Raw genomic sequence first — 24,518 nt, 5'->3', positions numbered from 1 at the left:
CGTTGTGTTGTGGTTTTTAGTGTCTCGCTGTTATGTCCTTTTTGTTTGTTCTGATTTTGGTTTTGGTTTTTTGGGTTTTCGAGACAAAGTTTCTCTGTGTAGCCTTGGCTGTCCTGGACTCACTTTGTAGACGAGGCTGGCTTTGAACTCACAGCGATCCACCTGTCTCTGCCTCCCAAGTGCTGAAATTAAAGGTGTGTGCCACCATGTCCAGCTTGACTGTTAATATCTTAAACTCTGTGAATGAAATTGGAGAGGCGGCCAGTGAGACAGCTCTGTTGGTAGAGTGCTTGACTAAAATGTGCAAAGCTTGTATACTATCTCCAGCACTGCGCAAAAAAACGGGCATGGTAGAGCATATGTTCCTATAATCCCAAAACCTGAAGAGGCTGGAGGCAAGAGAATCAGAAGTTCAAGATCATCCTCAGCTGTATAGTGGGCTCAAAGGCAGCCAGCCATGGTTACAATGGGCTCTGTCTCCATAAGAAAGACATCAATGGATAATCCTCTGATACCATGTCAGTGCAGAGACAAGAAACATTTGAATAATGCTTTTTATTTGAGTGGTTCATCTTTCATAATAGCTACATTTTACTACTTTTGTCTCTCATGTTTATAAAATACAATAAAAATGTGGCCTGAATACTCTACCCAATGCCGCCTCCGAGTGGCCAACACCAGCCTGTTTCTAAGGCCTTTTATAAGAAAAACCTTGACCAGGAAACAAGGAGGTAACCAGGTGGGAAACGAGGAGGAAGGCATTATAACATTTTGACTAGTTAAACACAAGAATTATTTTGTTCTTTTTTTTTTTTTTTTTTTTTGAGACAGGGTTTCTCTGTGTAGCCTTGGCTATCCTGAACTCACTTTGTAGACCAGGCTGGCCTCGAACTCACAGCAATCCACCTGCCTCTGCCTCCCAAGTGCTGGGATTAAAGGCATGCGCCACCACGCCTGGCCTCTTATTTTGTTCTGAGCACAATTTATCCAGGCGTTTTAAGCTGGAGGACTTTCCAGTTCTGGGGGAAAGGAACATAACAAGGTATTGTGGTTTCCTTTAAGTAGAACATACATCATTCATTCAAGTAGAAGGTTCAACAGGGATTGAATTGTAAGTAAGAGGCTGTTCACGCGCCAGGTAAGCAGAGCCCGAGAACTGGAACTCAATTTCACTTTAGGATCAAAATGGAGACTTAAGCTGGGCAGTGGTGGTGCATGCCTTAATCCCAGGACTCGGGAGGCAGAGGCAGGCGGGTTGCTGGGAGTTCGAGGCCAGCCTGGTCTACAGGAGAGTCCAGGACAGTCAAGGCTACACAGAGAAACCCTGTCTCAAAATAAAAAAGAATTTATTGATCAGCCTAGTGTGGTGGTGTACACCTTTAATCCCAGCCCTCGAAAGGCAGAGGTAGGTAATCTCTGAGTTCAAGGCCAGCGTAGTCCATAGAGTTGAGTTCCAGGCCAGCCAGGGATATGCCAGACTGTCTAAAAAAGCAAAACAATAGCATCTTTCCCTAAAATCTTTCAAATTAATTGTGCAGACTCTAAACGAGTGAACTACGGGTGAGGAGGCCAGAGCTGGAGCGGCAGCTCCACAGCTGAGAGCACTTCCTACTGCAGAGGACCTGGGCTCCATTTCCTGCATCTACACGGCAGCTCACAGCTGGGCTCCAGGTCCAGGGCCACCAGACACATGGTGCATATACATACATTTAGGCACTCGTTTTTACATTTTTATTTAAAAAAGAAAGAAAGAAAAAGAACAAAGGGCTCTGAGATTAAGAGCACTGTCTGCTCTTCCATAGGTCCTGAGTTCAATTCCCAGCAGCCACATGGTGGCTTGCAACCATCCATAATGAATCCAGTGCCCTCTTCTGGCCTGCAGGCAGAATACTGTATAAATAAGTAAACAAATCTTTAAAAAAAGAGAAGGGGCCTCCATATCAGAGGAAATGGAAAAAAGGAAGTGGTGTCTGAAACTGAACCTTTGCCAAGTCTTAGTCTCAATCCTGGCCAGGTACTGACAGAGACTGTATCTGAGCCATCTGATCTTGGCTATGTAAGTGGTTAGAACTTACAAGAGGCCAGTGCAAGTTAAAAATGATCTAGCCATTTTTAACATGTTTTTTTCTTTATTTTTTAAAAGTATTTATTTAGTATGTACACAGTGCTCTGTCTGCATGTACACCTGCACACCAGAAGAGGACACCAGATCTCATTGTAGATGGTTGTGACCATGTGGTTTCTGGAATTGAACTCAGGACTTTGGAAGAGCAGACAGTGCTCTTAACCTCTGAGCCGTCTATCCAGCTCTAACATGCTTTTCTTTTTTTCTCAAGAATTGTCTTCCTTTCTGTGGTCCCTTCCAGCAGAAGCCTATGTTTTTACATGTTTGTTTCTGAGGTTCACGTGGAGTGGGCCTGCTTGCCCAGCACTGGAATAAGTTGGTGTGCAGGGGTTGGTTATTTATGCTGTCTTACAGAATGGAATTTATAAACATGTTGAGATCGCCTACTTAACAAATGTATGTTCCTGGTGTTTATAGTAAACTTCCTAAATTTAAAATTAGGTGTAGGCATTAGAGGTATAACTTAGTGGTAAATACCGTTACTTAGCATGTTCAAAGCCCCATGTTAAATATGTGTGCTCATGTGTGTGCATGCACACAAAAACTTAGACTATACCTAATTAAGTTAATGGAAGGAAAAAATGGAAATATTAAATTCCAGGCTGTTTTTAGGGGTAGGAAAGTGGAAAAGCACAAAGTAAGATGTCAACATTACTCCAAGAAGGTAACAGACACCTGTTAAGGATTTAGTCACACTTGTATGCCAAGCACAAAGAAAATAAGAGGTAGTAAAAAGCAAGGTGTCATCAGCAATGTGGAAAGCAAACTGGCTGTCAAGAATGGTATGTTAGCTGGGCGTGGTGGCGCACGTCTTTCATCCAGCACTCGGGAGGCAGAGGCAGGCAAATCACTGAGTTTGAGGCCAGCCTGGTCTACAAAGTGAGTCCAGGACAGCCAGGGCTACACAGAGAAACCCTGTCAAAGAAAGAAAAAGAATGGTATGTTGATGGCAGCTCACAGAGGCTGAACCTAAGCCCCCTACACATGGGTGGCAGATGTGCAGCTTGGTCATCATGCAGGTCCTTAACAATAGAGTAGGGATGCCTCTGCCTCTGTTGCCTGCTGCTGGGTCCCTTTCCGCTAGCTGGGTTGCTTAGTCTTGCTGTGACTTGAGGCATCAGGGTGGATTGGTGCCCTTGGGGGCCTCCCGTTCTCTCTGGAAGGGGAGGAGAGAGGGGGCTGTAGAGTGATTATATAATGGGGTGGGGTAGAGAATGTTATGTTGAGTGGCAGCTGAGCCACCTCTGGGCAGGTGAAGGAAGATTTAGGTTGTTTTCAACTGAGAGAGCGGCACAGAAACATCCTAAACAACAGCTTGAACACCGTGAGAAAGAAATGTGCATAATACTTTATACGCCGAGAAATACTACTTTTCTCAAGCCGCCTTTACATTCTTACATAGAATTTTATGTTGGAAAACATGGAAACCTTGCCGTGGTGATTTACCTGGAGAAGACCCATTGGGAGGGTCCTAACATAAATACTTGCTTTTCTGCCCGCTTCCTCTGGAATTACAGTTCATGTGGAACTGTTACCAGCTGTGCGGTCATACAGCTGCATGCTTCCAGCTTTGAGGGAAGGGTGAGTGCTTCATTTGACGTACACATCCTTACACACGCGGGTGCTTTTTCAGTGCTGTGAGATCCCACTACCAAGGCAACTTACAACACATTCAATCTGGAGCTCACAACCATCTGCAACTCCAGTTCCAGGGGCTCTGATGACAACTTCGGATCAGGTGCATATACATAAATGCAGGCAAAACAGCCATGCACAAATAAATATTCAAAATATCTTTTAATGAGGAAAGATCATTCTTGGTGTGGTGGTGCATGCCTTCAGTCCAGCCCAGGGCAAGTGGATCACAGAGTTTGAGGCCATCGTGATGCACACAGTGAGTTTCAGGCCAGCCAGAGTTACATAGTGAGATCTTGATTTTAAAAGAAAAAACAAAAAACAAAAAACAAGGGGCTGGAGAGATGGCTCAGAGGTTAAGAGCACTGACTGCTCTTCCATAGGTGCTGAGTTCAATTCCCAGCAACCACATGGTGGCTCACAACCATCTGTAATGTGATCTGATGTCTTCTGACCTGCAGGTGTACATGCAGGCAGAGCACTGTATACGTAATAATAAATAAATCTTAAAAGAAACAAACAAATTACCACCAGTTTGGATTGCATTTGTGGAGCCCTGCATCCCAAGTCATCTGGTTTTCTTTTTAGTTGTGGGAATCTGATGAAGGCAAATATTTAATAGTATAAAGTTATATATTCATAAAGAACTGGGGAGGGTGGGGTGGGGTTATTTGTCAGAGGCAGAGGGAGATCTCTGGGTTTGAAACCAGCCTTGTCTACAGAGCTAGTTCCAGGACAGCCAGAGCTACATAGGGTTCTCTTGAAAAAAAAAAACAATCATCCCGACTTCGAGACAGGGTTTCTTTGTGTAACAGCCCTGGTTGCCCTAGACTCACTCTGTAGACCAGGCTAGCCTCGAAATCACAGAGATCCGCCTGCCTCTGCCTCCCGAGTGCTGGGATTAAAGGCGTGTGCCACCACGCCCAGCCTCTCTTTCCGATTTTTAAAGATGCGTAAAAAGGGATCAATCAGAAAGCTGATAAACCTGGAGCTGGAGAAGGGCACTGAGCCACCTAAGCGTTCTCCGCCAGGTCGGAGGGGCAACACTGCGGGGGTGGCGAAGCAGGTTCTGAGCTGTTGTTGCTGTTGTTTTTTTGTTTTCTTAAGGGGCTCGGGAGTTTCTGTCAGTTTCTAGCTGCTGCGGGGTTGAGGGTAGGGATGGTTCAATCATTCCCACAGAAGCTGCTGCAGCGATCTGCCAGCTTTCCCGCCTCAATCACAGCAGCCTCCAAGAAACACATGGTAAACAGCGTGGGCTGCAGCTTACTCCTGCCTTGGTTGTACCAGGCGTCCTTCACATCACTTTCCGCCCAACTAGAGGCTTTCATTTCGCTCACCTGGTGCTTCGCTGACTCGTGGATTCATTCAATAGATTAAAGTGACCGCCACTAACTCTTTGCCCCTGGCTGTTTAGAAGTTTCTGGAGCCTTAGAAAAAGCTGGGCTCCCAACTACCGTCTCAGTACGACCTAGGAAACATCTGGAGAACTACAGTGGAGAACTACTAGTGCCTGCTAATTAATATTCCTTCAATGGTTTGGATTTCGAGAGCAAGAGAAGCTATTGACACTTCCTAAGGGAGGGGGCGCGGTGGGGTGCAAACTGTATATAATTTCAAGTATTTACCCAAGTAGCTGTGTAGAAATCTAAATTCATCTTAAAAGTTTTAGTCCAAGTCAGCCCTTTACAGAAGAGGTATATCTTTTTCTAGTCTAAATTTAAAATTTTTACAGCGACTACTTTGTAATTAATATTCAATATGGATCCTTACCTCATGTGATTTTCTGTGATCCCTCACAGTAGTTATCTCACAAGTCAGGTTTTTGTTTTTGTTTTTCATTGCTAGCCTATGTATCCTATATACAATAGTTGTATATTAAGCTCAATTTTAGGAAAGTTGAACTTGGACATCAACTTGAAAAGTTAAAGCATTTTGAGTTTATTATTCCCTACCAATAACAATTTTCCTTTTGCCTCATTTCCATCCTTTCCTGAGGGTTTTAGCCTCCGAATTTGCCTTTTACTCTTGAAAACTGTTTGTCACTCACCCTCACACTCGGGAACTATAGTTCAGCATATGGCACTTGAAATCAGTTATTAACAGTTGTCCCTCTTTAAACCTTTAAAAATCAGAGTGTGAAGCCCCGCGCGAACCTCGGCCGCGCGCTCAGCTCTAGTACGAAGTGGCGACCAGGGCGCCAGGGCAGCGCGGGGAAGGCGGTGGGGGGCTGGAGGCAAGGCCACGCCGGTCTTCCACGCACCCACCCGGGCTGGCTCCGGGGCTCGGCCACTTGTCACGGACAGGCGACAGCAGAGACAGGTACGCCGGGGCGGCGGGTGCGCGCAGGGCCGCGGGTTTAAATCTCCCGCCGCGGAGCCCCGCACCTCGGCGCACCGGCGCGAAGGGCGCGGGCTCGCGGGCGGCGGCTGGGGCGGGTGAGCTCGGCGAGGCGGAGCGGCGAGGAGCGGCGCGGCTCCGGCGGCGCGGTGAGCGTCCGGGGCTCTGGCCCACCGCTCCCCTCCAGGCGGCGGGCGGCGGTGGCCAAAGCTGGTTCCCATGACGACGGAGGGCTGGGTCGCGGGGTCCCGCCGGGCTTCCGGCGCTCTCGGTGGGCCGGCCTCGGGCGGCGGCGGCGGCGGCGGCGGGGGGCCTGGCCCCTCCGCGGCGGGGGCGGCTCCCGCGCTCCCTCCCGGAGAAGCGGCGGCCTGAGACCGGCCCCGGGTGCTCCCCGATAGGGGCGGGTGCTCCCCGATAGGGGCAGGTGCTCACAGCCTCACGTGCTTTCCCGCAGGGCGGCCTTTGTACTGCGAGCTTAATTGATTTTATTACCGTCCTGTTACGGGATGTCTTCCTGGCATACCGATTGCGGGATCGGCGTGGTAAAAACAAAACCCGAGCAAGGCTGTGCGGCCGTGCAAGGACGGAATGCATCGCCTCGCGAGGGTGTCGGTGCACAAAGCCTCCTCTCCCAGGTGGGGACCCCCGCATCCCCGCGTGGATTCGGCCGCGGAAAAGGAGGCCATGTGCTTCTGACCACTGACCTCACCTGGGGACGATGCCAGAGGCCGATACCTGATGCTTTAAGAAAGATGGAGAAGGGAAAAACAATCCTGCTTGGCGTCCTACCAGTGAGGCTGTGGGCTTGCCAGCGGTGTGTGTGGGGTGTGTGTGTGTGTGTCTGTCATGTAATATATGCTCTTTATATACAAAACATAGAACCTCTTAGCAGTTGTGGGGAGATGATGTTTCCCTGTGCTTTGAATTCTAAGTATTTAGGTATTGATTTATTTGATTCTGGCTCAAGCGATGTATTGTAAAGTGATATTACTTTAATCGTCTTCACATCAATATTTACTTAGCAGCTACAGGTACCTCATTCTTTAGTGGGAATTAATTATATATTACAATTATACATGTATTGGCCAAGTTAAACGTCTCCTAATGGTGGGTGTATGTTTTTATATAGCCAAAGTTTAAAAATCATCTTACATTTATTATCACTGCAAAACATTCCCAGTTTTCTTTGGACTCTTTGTACTTATTTTAATAATGGGAAATGGTTGCACGTGTACCTCTTGGGCAAAGCACTAATTACCAGCAATTGTAATTGCTAGGGAAATTATTGTAATCGCAGCATGAAAGGGTGCTGAGATCCCAGTTCAAATGGCAAAATTGTAAACATGAGACTGATGGGTAAAGAGGGAAGACATATTTTCGTTATAGATGTTTATCATAAAATTAAAAATGTCCAGTGACTGAAGACCTATCAAAATGTGAAACATAATATTCTATATTGTTTTATACTAACAAACTTCGGTTTTCCGTAATGTATACATACAAATTGAGCAAAATCTTTTGTTTTTTACTTTTTCAACATTATGTCTTTAAATTTGTATTATTTTTATATTATTTAGAAACAGGTGGGATGTGTAAAGGACTTTAAAATATTTCTAAAACTGGAAGTTTACCGTATGTAGACTGCTTTTGTTAAATATCCCTTTTCCTTTTTTGTCATTTGTTCTTTTTCATTTTTTTCCAAGTTGGCTTTTTTTTTTTAATTAGCTGACATTAAGTTTTGCCTTTTTTCTGTAGTAAGTCTTTCAGATTTCTTTTTAGATCCAGGTCTATACCAAGAGTTAATGACCACCTATATAAGTCTTATTTTACCATTGTTGGCCCATTTGAATAGCACTAAGCAAAAAGCTTAAAAGGTAAAAGACGAATGCAACATCAACAAAAGCCAACATTAGCAACTGTTAACATTTTGTTACATCTTTGGTATTTTATTTTTTTAAAATCTTGCTTATGGTGCTGGGGAATAAAGGCAGGGCCTCCAAGCATACCAACTACATACCTAGCCCAAATATGTGTTTTATATGATCATTTCTGGACTTGTAGCTTGGGGGTTGTGATAGTTCAGGATTTCAGCATTCTAGCTGATGGTGTTTGGATTTGTATTTTGATATTATTGCCCCAAGTCGACTTTGGCCAGGCATAACTTGGATATCTTGACGATTCAGTTACAAGCCACCACCACAGTAAAGTAGCTACATAATTACTGTAGTTTCCCAGTGTGTATAGAAGTTATTTTGTTGTTGTTTTTGAGACGGGAACTCCTGCTCCTCCAGCCTTCTCCTAAATGCCAGCTTTACAGGCGCACACACCAGGCCCGGCTAAAAGTGTGTGATCACTTGTCTAAAAAGCCACACAGATTTTTATTTAAAAATACATTATTAAAGAGAGGCATGGTGGCGCATGCCTTTAATCCCAGCACTTGGGAGGCAGAGGCAGGTGGATCTCTGTGAGTTCAAGGCCAACCTGGTCTTCAAAGTGAGTCCAAGACAGCCATGGCTACACAGAGAAACCCTGTCTAAAAAAAAAATGGAAAAAAAGTGCTTCCATCTGGACCTTTATCCAGCACGGTTGTTTTGCTGGGAGAAGTCTTTCCTCCATGGCTGCAGACTGTTTATTTTTATTATTTATACAGTATACTGTCTGCATGTGTGCCAGCAGGCCAGAAGAGGGCACCAGATTTCATTATAGATGATTATGTGGTTGCTGGGAATTGAGCTTGGGACCTTTGGAAGAGCATCCAGTGCTCTTAACCTCTGAGCCATCTCTCCAGCCCGGCTGCAGGCTGTTTAGATAGTGGTGGTTGAGTTGCTGTGACAATTTTTGGCTTTTTGTTTGTTGTTTGTAACGTCCGTTGAAGTTTGCTGTGTCGATTAACTCTTTTAGGAATGATTTGTCTGTAGCTTGCAATACTAATACTGGTTGGTAGCCTAGCATACTTTTTTCAAAATGGATCTGGTCCCTTCAAACCCTGCATCTACCTTATCAGCTGAGCTTATGTAATACCCTACATCTTTGTTATTTCATCAACATTCGCTGTATTTTAATTTTTTATTTTATGTGCATTGGTGCTCTGCCTGCATGTATGTCTGTGTGAGAGTGTCAGATCCTGGAGTTACAGACAGTTGTGACCCATGGCAATGCGGGTCCTGGGAATTGAACCTGGGTCCTCTGGAAGAGCATTCAGTGCTCTTAACCACTGAGCCATCTCTCCGGCCCCGTACCCCACCCTGCTCACTGTATTTTCACTAATAAATTGCATCTCAGAAAGCCACTCCTCATCCACTGTTTTGTCATGAGATTACATGTCAGGCTCCACACCGAGTCCTTACTTTCTTGCTACTTTCACCACATCTGCAGTTACTTCTCTATCAAAGTCAGCTGAGAGTTCAAGCTGGCTTCTTCCAGACACCTGTGTATGTATGTATATATATATATGTGTGTATATATGTGTATGTATATATATATGTATATATATATTTGTTTTGTTTTGTTTTTTGAGACAGGGTCTCTCTGTGTAGTCTTGGCTGTACTGGACTCACTTTGTAGACCAGGCTGGCTTCGAACTCACAGCAATCCACCTGCCTCTGCCTCCCGAGTGCTGGGATTAAAGGCGTGCGCCACCATGCCCGGCTTCACCTGCTAATATTGATGCTTTGCTGTCTTCTCATAAACCCTGAATCAAGGCATCTGAAATGCTGGTTCTTTCAAAAAGGTCATTATGTAGCTTCCTGGGTCTGTCCTAGGAGTGGATGCCGTGGATCTGCGCAGTGCATTTCTTTAATAGTAATATTTAAGAATTGAAATCACTCCTTGGTCTACTGAATGCAGAACAGATGCTGTGTTATAAACTGTGAAAACAGCATCCATTTCATTGTGAGTCTCCAGCAGACATCCTGGGTGACTCGGTCGGTGTGTGGCTAATGACCACTGAAAAAGTTTTGTTTCATTTTTGTTGTTGTTGTTATTGTTTCAAATATAAGGTGGTATGACACTATGCTGCTCAGGCTCAAGCAATCCTTCTGCCTCAGCAGCTGGGACCCAGGAACAGAATATCTTAGTGATATTCTGATGAAAGGACCGTTCTTTCCTGAGCAGTGGGTCTCAGCGGTAGGATTAAGACAGTCGATAAACAATGCTGTGAACAGAGGCACTGTTATCCAGGTTTATTGAACTTAGACACACAGGCACAGAAGATTTACTGTGACTCTCCGTGTGTGATGTGAATATCTTTGCTTTTATTTTGACTATAATGCATATGCTATATAGATGATAAATTTATGTCTATATCAACATCTTCCACTTAAGCAATTTTAAGTTCAGCAGCATTAACTATATCCACATTATTGTGTATGTATGTATGACAATTATCTTGTTTTGTTTTTGATTTTTTTTTTTCAGTGCAGCCTTGCCTGTCTTGGTGATCTGTAGAACAGGCTAGTATGGAACTCAGAGAGTTGCCTGCCTCTGACTCCTGAGTGCATGCCTTTAATCCCAGCACTTGAGAGGCAGAGGCAGGTGATCACTGTGAGTTTGAGGCCAGCCTAGTCTACAAAGTGAATACAGGACAGTCAAGGCTACACAGAGAAACCCTGCCTCAAAAAAAAAGTCAAAAAATTTAAAAATAAATAAATAAATAAATGGAATGTGCCACCACTGTCCAGCAATGTAACTATTACTGTCTATTCCAAGAACATTTTTTCACCCCAGACAGAAACTCTGTCCATCTCTAGATGACCCCAGGAGTCTCCTAAGCAATTTTTTTTAGATCTTTTTTTTTTTCAGTGTTTTGTAGTTCTGGGTGTACAATTCTTATACCTCCTTGGTTACATGTGTTTCTACTTTATCTTTCTTTTTGCTATCACACGTGGAATTTTCAACACTCCTTTTTGGATGCTTCATTGCTGGTGCACAGAAATGCAGCCACTTTTATTATTAGTTCTTTTGTACAGTGTATTAGAATTTTGTATATTTTGACCATGTTCACTCTCTTCCCCCAACTCCTCTCAGATCACGCTCCCATATCTACCTGTCCAATTTTGTGCCCTCCCCCCTCCCAAAACAAACCCCACCCAAGTCCAATCAATGGAGCATGGTAGATCTACGGGTGGGGGGGGGCACACCCTTAAAGCTATTGATTGCCCGAGGCTCTGCGGTTAGCGGTGGGACTTTATGCCCACCTCTCCTCCTCTAAGTGCTGGGACTGTGTCTTGCGGGAGTTGTGCATGCCGTCACAACCTCTGTGAGGTCATGTGTGCGACTGCCCTGCTGTGTATAGAAAACACTATTTCCTTGTAGTGCCCCACCACGTCAGCTCTGCGATCACTGCAGAGGAGGAAGTGGAGAGGTTGGAAGAACCAGAAGTGGTAGATGGTCACGCTGTTTCCTAAGTAACCTACACTTTTCAGAATAATCCATGGGCCCCGGGCCCTCCTGCTTCCAACCTAAAGTCATCAGCTGCGTGAGCCCCTGACAAGAGAGTCAACCTGTCCTTTGAAGTCAACATTGACTTCTCTCTGGCTGTGGGAAGCCTTAGATGGGTCTTCTCCCATCGGAAGGCCTTTTCATCTCCCTTAAAAATCTGTTGTTTATGTGTGGCCACCTCATCTTATCTGGGTCTTCTGGGTAACTTGCTGCAGCTTCTGCGCTAGCACTGGGTGGTTCGACTGCCTGTCATGTCTGCTCTAGTTTTCTTCCTGTTGCTGTGATTAATACCACGACCAAAGCAACTCAGAGGAGGAAAGGGTTTATCTGGCTTACACTTTCAGGTCACAGTCCATCACTGAAGGGAGTCACAGCAGGAACACAAGAAAACCTAAAGCAGAAGCTATGGAGGAACACTGTTTACTGGCTTACCCACTAGTTCATAATTGGCTAACTTTCTTATACAGTTTAGACCCACTTGCCTAGGGATGGTGCTGCCCACAGTGGGCTGGGCCCTTTCACACCAATCAAGAGAATCTCCCAGACACAGCAACAGGCCAGTTGGAGGGAACATGGGGGTTAGGGGGGGAAGGGTGGACTTTCTAGACAGGTTTCTCTGTGTAGTCCTGGCTGTCCTGGAACTCACTCTGTAGAGCAGGCTGCCTGAATGCTGAGATTAATGGTATAGGCCACAGCGTCCAGCTAATGGAAGCATTTCTTAAGTTGAGGTTCCCATTTTGCAAGTTGACAATTGAAACTGACCAGGACAAGGTTATAGAGATGGTATCTTTCCCTATCCTCATGAATCAGAGCTGGATGGTACATCACATGCATTTCCAGCACTCAGGAGACTGAGGCAAGCGAATTCAGGCCAGCCTAGTGTAGAAAGCAGGATCCTGCCTCAAAAAAACGAGACAAAAACAGACAAAAAGCTCCAGCCCTGAATAAGACAGCCCCATGGGCCACGCTGTGTTCACACAGTCTTTTTTTTTTTTCTCTGCACCGTCTTGACCTCTCTATATAGTTATCAAACTGAGGAGAGTCAGTTAGGGCCTTGTTCTGGATTAGGCTTTGGCTAAGAGATGCCTGACGGTGTGATCTTGTCCAAACCACCAAACCTTTTTCTGTAATCCTGGTTTGCTTTCTCACTGCTTGTGTGGTCACTGGGATGGAACTTTGAATTTACTTCGAGACTGTTTGCTTTCATTCACAGTCAGGCTAGCTGGTCAGTGTAGGAGCAGACTTTCGGTTTGTTGTAGCTTTCAAATTAGCTTTCTCACTTTAACTTCTAGCATTTGACTTAAGGTGAGAGATAAGCTACTCTTCTTTTGCTTGAAGGATTGGTGATCACCACAGGATGATGATGATGATGATGATGATGATGATTAGTTTTTGAGACATTTTCTTTGTGTAATAGCCTTGGCTGTCCTGGACTCCCTTAGTAGACCAGGCTGACCTCGAGTGACCCAGAGTTTAACTGAGGCTGTGTACAGGCCCTGCGCCAGCAGAAGGGAGCTTCTCCGCTGAGAATGAACTGCTTCTTCTTGGGGAGAGGAAGGGCTCCTGAGTCTTGTGTGTTGCCTCGTGAGCCCTGTGAACGCCCCTCATCTTCTGTAAGAGAGTATTCGCAGGACTAACCTTGCGGGGATTTCTTGAGGGTAATCACAGTTGCTCTGATGACAGTGGGCAAGGACAGCATCCCATAACATCATAATGTATAACAATAGCAGAATTTTTTAAATAGTGAATGATTTACTGAAATGTGAAGGACAGCATAAGCACGTGTTGTTGGGGAAATGGTGCTGGTTGGTACGATATGGAGGCCAGCGCAGCAAAGCCTGACGTCTCTTTTTTTTTTTTTTTAAGATTTATTTATTTATTATTATGTACACAGTGCTCTGCCTGCATGTATACCTACAGCCAGAGGAGGGCATCAGATCACATTGTGGGTTTCTGGGAATTGAACTCATGACCTCTGGAAGAACAGGCAGTGCTCTTAACCGCTGAGCCATCTCTAGCCCACCTGAATGTCTTAAAATGTGTCTGTGCCTTTCTGCTTCTTGGATAAGGCTCTCCAACAGATACGCCTGTATGTATCTTAAGTCTTCTCTGTGTTGTTGTCTGAGGTCACGCGAAGTCTGAAAACAGTGTCTATCCATCAAGAATAAACCAGTACAATGCGTACGACGGAGTGTCGTGTAGACATTGCTGTCCTGTTCTGGCTGGTAGACGATTCCATGTGGCAGTCATTGCCCCTCAGCACCCAACACGGTGTTTACCTTTTTCTCCATGTAGTCCTGGGTCTCAAACTCGGCCGCGCACATGCCAGGCAGTCCCTCTGCGGGAGAGGTTCCCCCTCAACCCTCACCTTTTTTTCTTTTTTACCGTCTTACGTTGAGAGTGAGTGCCTGAGGCGGTATAGATCACGCACTTTGGAGGCGGCGCCGGTGTCTCTGTCCAGGTGCTGAAAGCACTCTTTATTTTTCTTTGAACTTGAAGAATGCTCAGGAGGCATCTCAGTCTGGCCCATTATCAGTTTGTCCTGGAGTGTGTGTGGTAAGGCCTTTCCGTTTTAGTTTTGTGCCCCCCTTGCTTTGGTTACTCCAAGTACCTGTGCTTCTCCATCCGGAATTCTTGCTTCTGTTAGATGCGTCACCCGTGTTCAAACCAAGCCATGCTTGCCCTGGACTTGCATTCTTTCAAAGCCCCTCAGATGGGTTCTTCACGCAGCCGCTCTGCCTCTAGTTGTTTGTAATGTGCCTTCGAATCAATATGTTTTTCTCTTTCCTTTTTCGTTGTTCGTTTTTGAGCCAGGGTTTCTCTGTGTAGCCTTGGCTGCCCTGGAACACTGTAGACCAGGCTGCCCCCCATCCTCTGTCTCCCAACTGAGATTCTTTCCGTTGCCTTTTCTTTCTTTCTTCCTTTCTTTTTTTTGTGTATTTTCTTTTAATTTTAATTTTTTACGTAGAGCAAGATGAACCACGAAATAGCTGCCTTGTTTCTTTCTGCTGCTATGATCAGTTGTGTGGAATTACCTTGTATTTGCACCCAGCTCTTGAAACTTCTGTTTTATGGAACTAATTTTCAAGTGGTTTTTTTTTTTTAATGTTGTAGCAGTTTTTCCTCTCAACCCCCCCCTTCATGTAATGCTGCTTTTTCTTGTTATTTGTTTTGTGCATTATTTATTGCTCTAGCCTGATCTTTGCCTGAGAATAGTATAAGCAGACCCACATAAGCCCTCCCTGGTCACCTGGGGAAGAGCTGCAGTGCAGGGCACTGGTGAGCTTAGTCTCTGCAGGAAGTGGCCGCTGGGTGCTGCGGTTCCCTTTGCTCCAGAGGCCGGCAAGGCTGATTGGTGGTGGCTTGGTTCACTTTGGTGGATGGGTGTGCTTCCTGTTTCTGTTTTCTACACAACCACGCCTCGTCTCTAAACAAGCTTTTTTCTTGTTGTTTTCGGGTTTTGTTTTGTTTTGTTTTTTTGAGCGTTGGCTGTCCTGGACTCACCTTTTAGACCAGGCTGGCCTCGAACTCACAGCGATCTGCCTGCCTCTGCCTCCCAGATTGCTGGCATGAAAAGTGTGCACCACCATGCCCGGTGCAAAAACTAATCTTAAATGTACCACAAATCGCCTGGATTTTAGGGTGCTCATTACTGCTTGCCTTTTTTAATCCTGAGGTTAAAATGAAAGGATTTAGACAGATGTGGATTTTTTGTTTGTTTGTTTTTGTTTTTGTTTCAAGACAGGGCTTCTCCGTGTAGCTCTGGCTGTCCTGGTCTCGCTCTGGTCTACAAAGTGAGGCCAGGCCAGTCAGAGCTACACGGAGAAGCCCTGTCTCAGAAAAAAGAGGGAGGAAGGGAGGGGCGGTGGGAGTGTAATATTACAAACTGGAGACCAAAGACCCCGTTCCAGTTCTCTAATGGCAGATCAGAACAAAATGATTTTATTTTAAGACATCCAGGGACATAGAAAGTTTATGTTCCAGGTTCCTTTTCCCAAGCAAATTACTTGAGCTGTTTCTTCTGCCAGACAGGGATAAAACTCTCATGATAGTATGTAGTCACCAGGGTATTGTGCCTGAAAGAGGTATTGCCTTCTGTGGCAGAGAGACTTTACAGATTGGTTAAGGATAGTGATAGACCCAGCACTCAGGGAGAGAGATCAGGCGGATCTCTGTTAATTCGAGGCTAGCCTGGTCTACAAAGCGAGTCCAGCTCAGCCAAGGCTATACAGAGAAACCCTGTCTTGAAAAACCAAAAAAGAAAAAAGATTGTGATAGAAATGGATTGTCTGAGCCGATGTGGTGGCCCACACCTTTAATCCCAGCACTCCCGAGACTGAGACAGGGGGATTGCTATGAGTCCAGGACAGCCAGGACAGTTACACAGAGAAACCCTGTCTCGAAAAACCAAAGAAGAAAAAAAGACAGTGCCTCTCTGTGTAGCCCAGGATAGCCTGGAACGTATGATAATCCTGCCTTAACCTCTTTAGTTCTTTGACTTTAGGCTTATTTTTAATGGACAGCTTCATAAATATAAAATTATGGATTAAAAATTTTCTCCTAATATTTTAAGTATAGCTTTCTATTTAACTTAATTTTGCTATTTTATTGAAAACTCACATCAGTATTTTTGTTTCATTGTGTTTTTCTTGTCTTTCTTTCTTTCTTTCTTTCTTTCTTTTTTTTTTTTTTGTGTGTGTGTGTGTGGGGCAGTGGAGGGGAACAGGGCAAGGCTTTTCTGTATGGTCCTGGCTGTCCTGGAACTTGCTATGTAGACCAGACTAGCATCAAACTCAGATCCTCCTGTGTCTGCCTCCGAGTGCTGGGATTAAAGGCGTGCGCCACCACCGCCTTGGCTTCATTGTGCTTGTCAAGATAGATTTTCTTATTCTGGTCTGGTGGTTCCTGTCTGCTATCTCAGCACTTAGGATGTTGAGACAGGAGCATCACCATGAGTTCAAGGCCAACTAGTGAGTTAGTAAGTTCCAGATCAGAGTGAGCTACAGAGTAGAAATCTCTCTCTCAAAAAATACTTTTCTTCTGCCTTTGAAGTATTTTCTTTGTCATCTTTGTTTCCTGTCGTTTATGGTTTTATTTCTTTGTCCTTCCTGGGCTTGTCCACCTCATTGCATTTATACATCATGACTGTCACTCACACAGTTGAAGGACATGGTAGTTCGTTCTTTCTTTTTATTATGTATACAGTGTTCTGCCTGCATGTACACCTGCTGGCCAGGAGAGGGCACCAGATCTCATTATGGTTGGTTGTGAGCCACCGTGTGGTTGCTGGGAATTGAACTCAGGACCTCTGGAAGAGCAGACGGTGCTCTTAACCTTTGAGCCATCTCTCCAGCCCTGGACTCCATATTTCTTAGAGTGTTTTCTGTCCCACTCTGTCTTTTTTTTTTTAATAGTCTTTCTCTGTCCCACTATCTGCTTATATCTCTGTTCTTAAGGTTTTTAAAAAAAGATTTATTATTTATTATGTATACAGTGCTCTGCCTGCATATAAACCCGCAGGGCAAAAGAGGGGGTCACATCATACTATAGATGGTTGTGAGTCACCATGTGGTTGCTGGGAATTGAACTCAGAACCTTTGGAAGAGCAGCCAGTGCTCTTAACCTCTGAGCCATCTCTCCAGCCCTGGTCTTAAGTTCTTTTTTTCCCCTCCCCGACCAACCCTGTTCTTAAATTCTTTTTTTTTTTCTTTTTCTTTTTCTTTTTCTTTTTTTTTTAGAGACAGGGTTTCTCTGTGTAGCCTTGGGTGTCCTGGACTCACTTTGTAGACCAGGCTGGCCTCAAACTCACAGCGATCTGCCTGCCTCTGCCTCCCGAGTGCTGGGATTAAAGGCGTGCGCCACCACTGCCCAGCTGTTCTTAAATTCTTTCTCTGTTTTTTGTTCTTTTGTTGTTGTTGTTCTTTTGTTGTTGTTGTTCTTAAATTCTTATGGCTTCATTTTGATTTCACTTTGCTCCTAAGCCATTTCAGCCAGCTTGACTTACCTGTTTAATTATTTAGGCAGAGTCTCACCCTGTATCCCAGGCTGCCTTAAACTTGAGATCCGCCTGCCTCCGCCTCCCAAGTACTAGGATTCTAGGTGTGCACCGCCACACTAGCCATCTAGTCAAAGTTTCTTAAAAATTCTTTATTTTTCCATGTCGATGTTTTGCCTACATGTATTTATGCACACCATGTGTGTCTGCATGTTTTTATGTGTGCCATGTGCATGCCTGGTACCCGTAGAGGTCAGAGGATGGCATCAGGTTCCCTTGGGACTGGAGGTACAGACAGACAGTTGTGACCTACCATGTGGGTGCAGGGAATTGAACCTGAGTCCTGGGAAGGGCAGCCAGGGCGCTTAACCACTGGAACATTTCTCTATACCCTCTCCTCCTCCTCCTCCTCCTCCTCCTCCTCCTCCTTCTTCTTCTTCTTCTTCTTCTTCTTTTCTTCTTCTTCTTCCTTTAAAAAATTATATGGATGTTTTGGATGCATGTATGTCTGTGTACTGTGTGCATTCCTGGTGCCGGCAGAGATCAGAAGAAGATATTGGCTTCCCTTGACCTGGATTTACATTTGTTTGTGAGCTGCCCCACGCGGGCTGGGAACTGAGCCCAGGTCCTCCAGCAGAGCTGCCAGTGCTCTTAACTGCTGAGCCGTCTCTCCAGCCACATCTAGTTAGTTTTTAATTAAAGTACTTGAACTTTGCAACTGGGGTCTCTGACTTGTTTCAGTGTTTTCTATAGATTTATTGTATGTACACATGTTGACTCGTGTGTCTGCTAGTAAGATCTGCTTATGGCTTCTCCTTATTTTTATTCCTTTTGTGTCATTTTGTTTTAGGTGACTATCACATAGTATTTGCTTGGGTTGTATTGTGACCTTTAGCTTTTCAATATTTTATTTTTTAATTGAGTTTGATTTGTGGATTAGTGGGGGGGGGGTGAACCCAGGGCTTCATACGTGCCAGGCAAACACTCTGATACTGAGTCTTAGCACCCCCCCTTTTTTTTTTTGCATTGGATTCTTTGTGCTCAAAATGAAGTTTGTGAATAATTTTTCCTTTTCTTTTCTTTTTCTGGTGTGTGTGTGTGTGTGTGTGTGTGTGTGAATAATTTTAAATTGTGCAGTCCTACTCTAGAATATTGGTACTTGCTGGTGTCAGTCTGCCTTACTCTTTGCTCTCCTCTGCCTTTTACATCTTGCTGGGGTTTCTTTCTTTCTTTCTTTCTTTCTTTTCCTGGGGTTTTTTGCTCCTATTTGGCTCTGGAAATGTAGAAATTAGCCTCCTTTTAACTTAACTTAATTAGTCCTTCAAAATAAAAGGGAAATGAACCTTGGGTTTTGTGTGTGTGTGTGTGTGTGTGTGTGTGTGTGTGTGTGTGTGTTTCCAATAAGGAAAATACAAAATACATCTGTTCTGTTTCCCCAGTTCACAGGAATAATTTGGGCTTTAGTATCAAACAATTATTATTGTTTCTGTTTAAAACATCTTTACAAAAAACTTTTCCCATTTCATTTCCTTACATGTAACTGTGTCAACTATGTTAAAGCAACCACTAGACATCAGTTTTATGACGGTGGCTTACAGTGTGTCTCCTTCATAACATGTTTCCTCTGTTTCTAAGGTTTACAGTGTCTGTCTCTTTCATAACATGTTTGTTCTGTATCTAAGGGTTTCATTTTTATTGTTTTACTGGGTAATAAAGTATTTCCTTACTATTTAAAAAGTGCATTTATCTGAAAATGTTTATTAAATTATATCTATGTAACATAACAATAGGTACAGAACATTTTTGTAAAGAGGTGATAGTAACATGTGTATGTGTATTTGTATAAAGTTCTTCATTTTTCAGTATACTGTAAAGTAAAAATTAGAGGGATTAATAAACTAAGACATGGCTGGGGGTGGTGATATATGCCTTTAATCCCAGCACTCGGGAGGCAGAGACAGGGAGATCTCTGTGAGTTCAAGGCCAGCCTAGTCTACAGAATGAGGCCAGGACAGCACCTCTTTCAAAAAAAAAATTCAATAAATAAATATAAACTAAGACATGTTTACCAGTAGATATTGATCAAGTAGAATTTATTTTATTTATTTATTTTTGGTTTTTGGTTTTTGGTTTTTGGAGACAGGGTTTTTCTGTGTAGCCCTGCCTGTCCTGGACTCACTGTGTAGACCAGGCTGGGCTGAACTCACAATGATCTGCCAGCCTCTGTCTCCCCAGTGCTGGGGTCAGAGGTGTGGGCCACCACTCCCAACTTCAAATAGAATTATTTTCAGCCATAAGTATAGAATCATAACAATTTTATTATCGTTGCTTCATAACAAAAATATAAGTAGCAGCAATCTTTATCTCTTTCGTTTTGTTCCCTGGTTGTAATTATAAAATAAACCTAGGGGCTGGAGAGATGGCTTAGAGGTTAAGAGCACTGTCTGCTCTTCCAAAGGTCCCGAGTTCAATTCCCAGCAACCACATGGTGGCTCACAACCACCAGTAATGAGATCTGGTGCCTTCTTGTGGTGGGCAGGCACACATATGGGCAGAATACTATGTAAATAATAAATAAATATTTTTTTAAAAACCTAGATCATATAAAGCAAGCATTTAATATTTTGGTTTGTCAACTAAATACTCACACATTTGCTTTATTATACGTTTTTATATAGTTTTTTAAATATATTTTTAATCTATTGGTAAGTTTTTAAAAGAAGCTTAATTTCAGTCTGTTTTAGTTACTCCATGGATTCCTTTGGGCAACTCAGACCAGAAGACAATCAGTCAGTTGTGAGCAGAATGCAGAAGAAATACTGGAAAACTAAACAGGTCTTTATCAAAGCAACAGGAAAAAAGGAGGATGAGCATGTGGTTGCATCTGACGCAGAACTAGATGCTAAGCTTGAGGTAAATGTGAAGGCTGTGCACTGCATGGAACTGGTTATTATTGGGGAGTACTTGCACTGCGTGGAACTGGTTACTATTGGGGGGGACTTGCACTGCATGGAACTGGTTATGGTGTGTGTGGGGGGGGGCTATAGCAAATTTTTACACCAAGGAGTTTAAGGGTGTCCTAGTTAGGGTTACTATTGCGGCGATGAAACACCATGACCAAAACCAAGTTGGGGAGGAAAGAGTTTATTTGGCTTACACTGCCACCTTTGTAGTCCATCACTGAGGGAAATCAGGACAGGACCCCAAACAGGGTGGGATCCTTAAACAGGAGCTGATGCAGAGGCCATGGAGGGGTGCTGCTTACTGGCTTGCTCCTCATGGTTTGTTCAGCCTGCCTTTCTTACAGAACCCAGGACCACCAGCCCAGGGATGGCTTTACCCAGAATGTGCTGTGCCCTCTGCCGTCACTCACTAATTAAGAAAAATGCCCTATAGACTTGCCTACACCTGATCTTAGGGAGACATTTTCTTAGCTGAGGCTCCCTCCTCTCAGATAGCTCAAGTTTGTGTCAAGTTGGCATAAACTAGCAGCACAGGGCAAGTAGCTTTGCTACATGGTGCTTAGCTGTGCTTGTCATACAGAGACACCTGTTTAAAGATCAATTATCATGACAGTTCATTTGCATAACTGGTAATAAAACTATGAATTGAGTAATTTTAACAATTAAACTGTACACTCATTATAGGATATATTATAATATTTTGTAGTCCTCTCATGTTGTCTCTACCTCATTGAAATAATTAGTAGACACCAAATAGTAAATGACATTAGCATTTTTGTCCCTATTATTTGTTTATGTGTTGTGGTACTGGGAATGACCCCAGGGGATTTTTCTTTTTTTCTTTTCTTCTTCTTCTTCTTCTTCTCCTCCTCCTTCTCTTCCTCCTCTTCCTCCTCCTCCTCCTCCTTCTTCTTCTTTTTTCTGAGACAGGGTTTCCCTGTGTGGCCTTGGCTGTCCTGGACTTGCTTGTAGACCAGGCTGGCCTCGAACTCAGAATTCCTCCTGCCCCTGCCTCCCTGAGTCCTGAGGTTACAAGTGTGTGCCACCAAGCCTGGCCCTCCTCTTCCTTCTCCTCCTCCTTGTTTTTTGTTTGTTTGTTTGGTTTTGTTTTTGTTTTTTTAGGCAGAGTCTCACTGTATAGCCTTGTCTGGCCTGAACTCACTTTGCAGACCTGGATGACTCACCGTGTAGAGCAGGATGGCCTTGAACTTGCAGAGCTCTGCTTGCCTCTGTCTCCTGAGTACTAGAATTAAAGGTGTGTGCTACCATGACCCTTCGAAACCCATGCTCTTGTACTTACGAGGCAAGCACTCTACTATTGAGCTCTGTCCCTAGATCCACTGCAGACCACACTTTTTTCTTTTTAAAGACATCCTGCTATTTATGTATATTTGGGCTGACCTTTAAGCTGGAGAGGTTGCTCAGTGGTTAAGGCCACAGGCTGCTCTTCTAGAGGACCTCAGCTCAATTCCCAGCACCCACATGGCAGTTCACAACCAACTCTAACTCCAGTTCCAGGGGATCTGACACCCTTACACACGTGCAGGCAAAATATCAATGCACATTAAATAAAAATAAATAAACAAAAGTAAATAACCTGGGTGTGTATCCTAAGCTCAAATGATCAGACCTATCTCTGTTTCATAAGACAAGACTGCAGATCTCCACTTACATTCCTGGCTTGTTTCTATTAAGAGACGAAGTTATTGAAACATTTTCTAATGCCCTGCTTAAATTCCTTTTTAATTTTAGGTAAAATGAACCCATTGTCCTGAAATAATTTTACACCTGCTATTAAAAATGAGAAGAATATGCCAGGAGTAGCGGCACACCCTTTTAGTCCCAGCACTCTGGAGGCAGAGACAGGAGGATTTCTGTGAGTTCAAGGCCAGCCTGGTCTACAGAGTAAGTTCCAGGACAGCCAGGACTACACAGAGAAACCCTGTCTCAAAAACCCAGGGGGCGGGGAAAAGAGCTCTTACTCTTTGAGCTGCCAAGTAATCCTTCTGGCTCAGTCATCTTTGGAGACAAGTAACCTGCATTTTTCAGCACTGGGAGAGCTTGTCACTGTTTCCACAGAACAAAAATATTTCTGTGTTGTTTTACATGGCTGCATAATCTATAACACTTTATCGTAAAGTTACCCATTACACACAAATATTTAGAATCAGCCATGTGTTCCCCCCACAATTATACTATTTTTCTTAAAGACTTTTTTAAAAGCTGGGCTTCATAGCTTATATACAATCCTAGGCACTTGGGAAGGTGGAGTTGGGTGGAGAGGAGCTTAGGTCATCCATGGCTACCTAGTGGGCTCATGGTCATCCTGGGCTACATAAGACCATCATCTCAAAAAAAAAAAGTAGTAAAAATAAAACTTAAAAAAGAAGTAAAATATAAATTTCATTGTAAAAATAACATGCAGTAGTAGTAAATCTTTAAAGGACATATGGGAAAAAACAATCATAATCACGTTCTCTTAGTAGAACTATTTTTGTATTATTTTGTAATCTTTGATATGCATTGGAAATTTATTTTTATTTCTTATTTATTTTAGATGTGCAAGTATTTTGCCTTTAAGTTATCTTTATACCACATGTGTGCTATGCCTAAGAAAGCCAGAAGAGGGCATCAGATCCCTGGAACTGGAGTTACAGATGGTGTTGGGAATTGAAGGCAGGGCCTTTAGAAGTCTGTGTTGTTTGTTTGTTTGTTTGTTTGTTTACGTATTTACTTATTTATTTTACTACTGAGCCATCTCTCCAGCCCCTGGAAATTGAGTTTGTTTTTAAAAAATATTTATTTATGTATTATTTTGTATACAGAGCTCTGCCTGCATGTGCACCTGCAGGCCAGAGGAGGGTATAGATCACATTATAGATGGCTGTGAGCCACCATGTGGGTGCTGGGAATTGAACTCAGGACCTCTGGAAGAGCAGCCAGTGCTCTTAACCACTGAGCCATCTCTCCAGCCCATGGAAACTGAGTTTTAAATGCCATAATCAGTCACTAAATGCAGTTCAAACACATCTGAATTTACCTGGAAAATTGATTATTATTCCTCCAGCAGGTTTTTGGTGCCTATTATAAATATTCCATTGATTTAATGTCAGGTGTGCATCCTCACCTGGTGTGCTTGGCTTGGAAGTCAGGGGCCACTGGATGCTTTCCTAGTCTTCTGTTGCTAACTAGTCATAGTAACAAAAAAACAAAAAAACAAAAAGAAAAGAAAAGAAAAAATTCCAAACAAAAATAACCCAAAGGCAAGTTTTTGTAATTTTAATTATTTTCAAATAGTTTTCTTTCCTTTTTCCCTTTGGCAGTTCTGGACTGAAGCTATGCCCTTCTTCAGGTTTGTCAGGAGCTAAGCCACTAAGCCACTAGGCCACGTCTCCAGCCCTCTTTTTCCAGCTTTTTTCTTTTTTGGTTTTTCCAGACAGGGTTTCTCTGTGTAGCCTTGGCTGTCCTAGACTCTCTTTGTAGATCTAGCTGGCCTTTGCCTCCCGAGTGCTGGGATTAAAGGAGTGCGCCAACCGCCCGTGGTGGCACATGCCTTCAATTCTCAGCACTTGGGAGGCAGAGGCAGGCGGATCACTGTGAGTTCAAGACCAGCCTGGTCTACAAAGTGAGTTCAGGACAGCCAAGGCTACACAGAGAAACCCTGTCTCGAAAAACCAAAAAGAAAAAAAAAAGCACACATTAATGGGATAGGGGTTGAACAGACGGCTCAGCAGTTAAAAGCACTGGCTGCTCTTCCAGAGGACCAGGGCTCAGTTCCCAGCACTTATGTGGTAGCTCACAACTGTCTGCAACCCCAGTCTTAGAGGATCAGACTTCCTCTTCTGCTCTCCAGCAGCACCAGGCATGCCCGTGGTATAGAGCCATACCTACAGGCAAAACACACAACAGTAAGGATAAATAAATCTTTTTTTTTAAAGTGGGATACCATGAAACCTTCAACATATATGTGTGTATGTGTATGGATATATATATCATATATGTTCAACATATATGCTATATAATG

The 24,518-nt window shown here is 43.8% G+C and overlaps 1 protein-coding gene across 7 annotated transcripts in view; it reads left to right on the top strand.

The window, feature by feature from the left end:
* Window positions 1-5,404: 5,404 nt before the first annotated feature.
* Window positions 5,405-24,518, top strand: part of ICA1L (islet cell autoantigen 1 like) — a 61,182-nt gene continuing 42,068 nt past the window's right edge. For 2 of the 7 annotated variants that reach the window (XM_084778701.1, XM_084778703.1), the window contains exons 1-2: window positions 5,405-6,079; window positions 20,266-20,444. In XM_084778701.1, the coding sequence (XP_084634827.1) occupies window positions 20,283-20,444 (162 nt within the window). In that variant the 5' untranslated portion in view covers window positions 5,405-6,079; window positions 20,266-20,282. Of the gene's footprint in view, window positions 6,080-6,173; window positions 6,247-6,345; window positions 6,733-6,754; window positions 6,912-20,265; window positions 20,445-24,518 lie in introns of those variants that run through there. The other 5 variants (XM_084778702.1, XM_084778697.1, XM_084778699.1 and 2 more) reach the window with 4 other exon arrangements.

This window comes from Acomys minous (genome assembly GCF_964271855.1).
Source record: "Acomys minous genome assembly, chromosome: 4".
In the NCBI taxonomy this organism is placed as follows: Eukaryota; Metazoa; Chordata; class Mammalia; order Rodentia; family Muridae; genus Acomys; species Acomys minous.
Note: the sequence above shows the minus strand (reverse complement) of the source record. Positions and strands in the feature narration are given on the sequence as shown.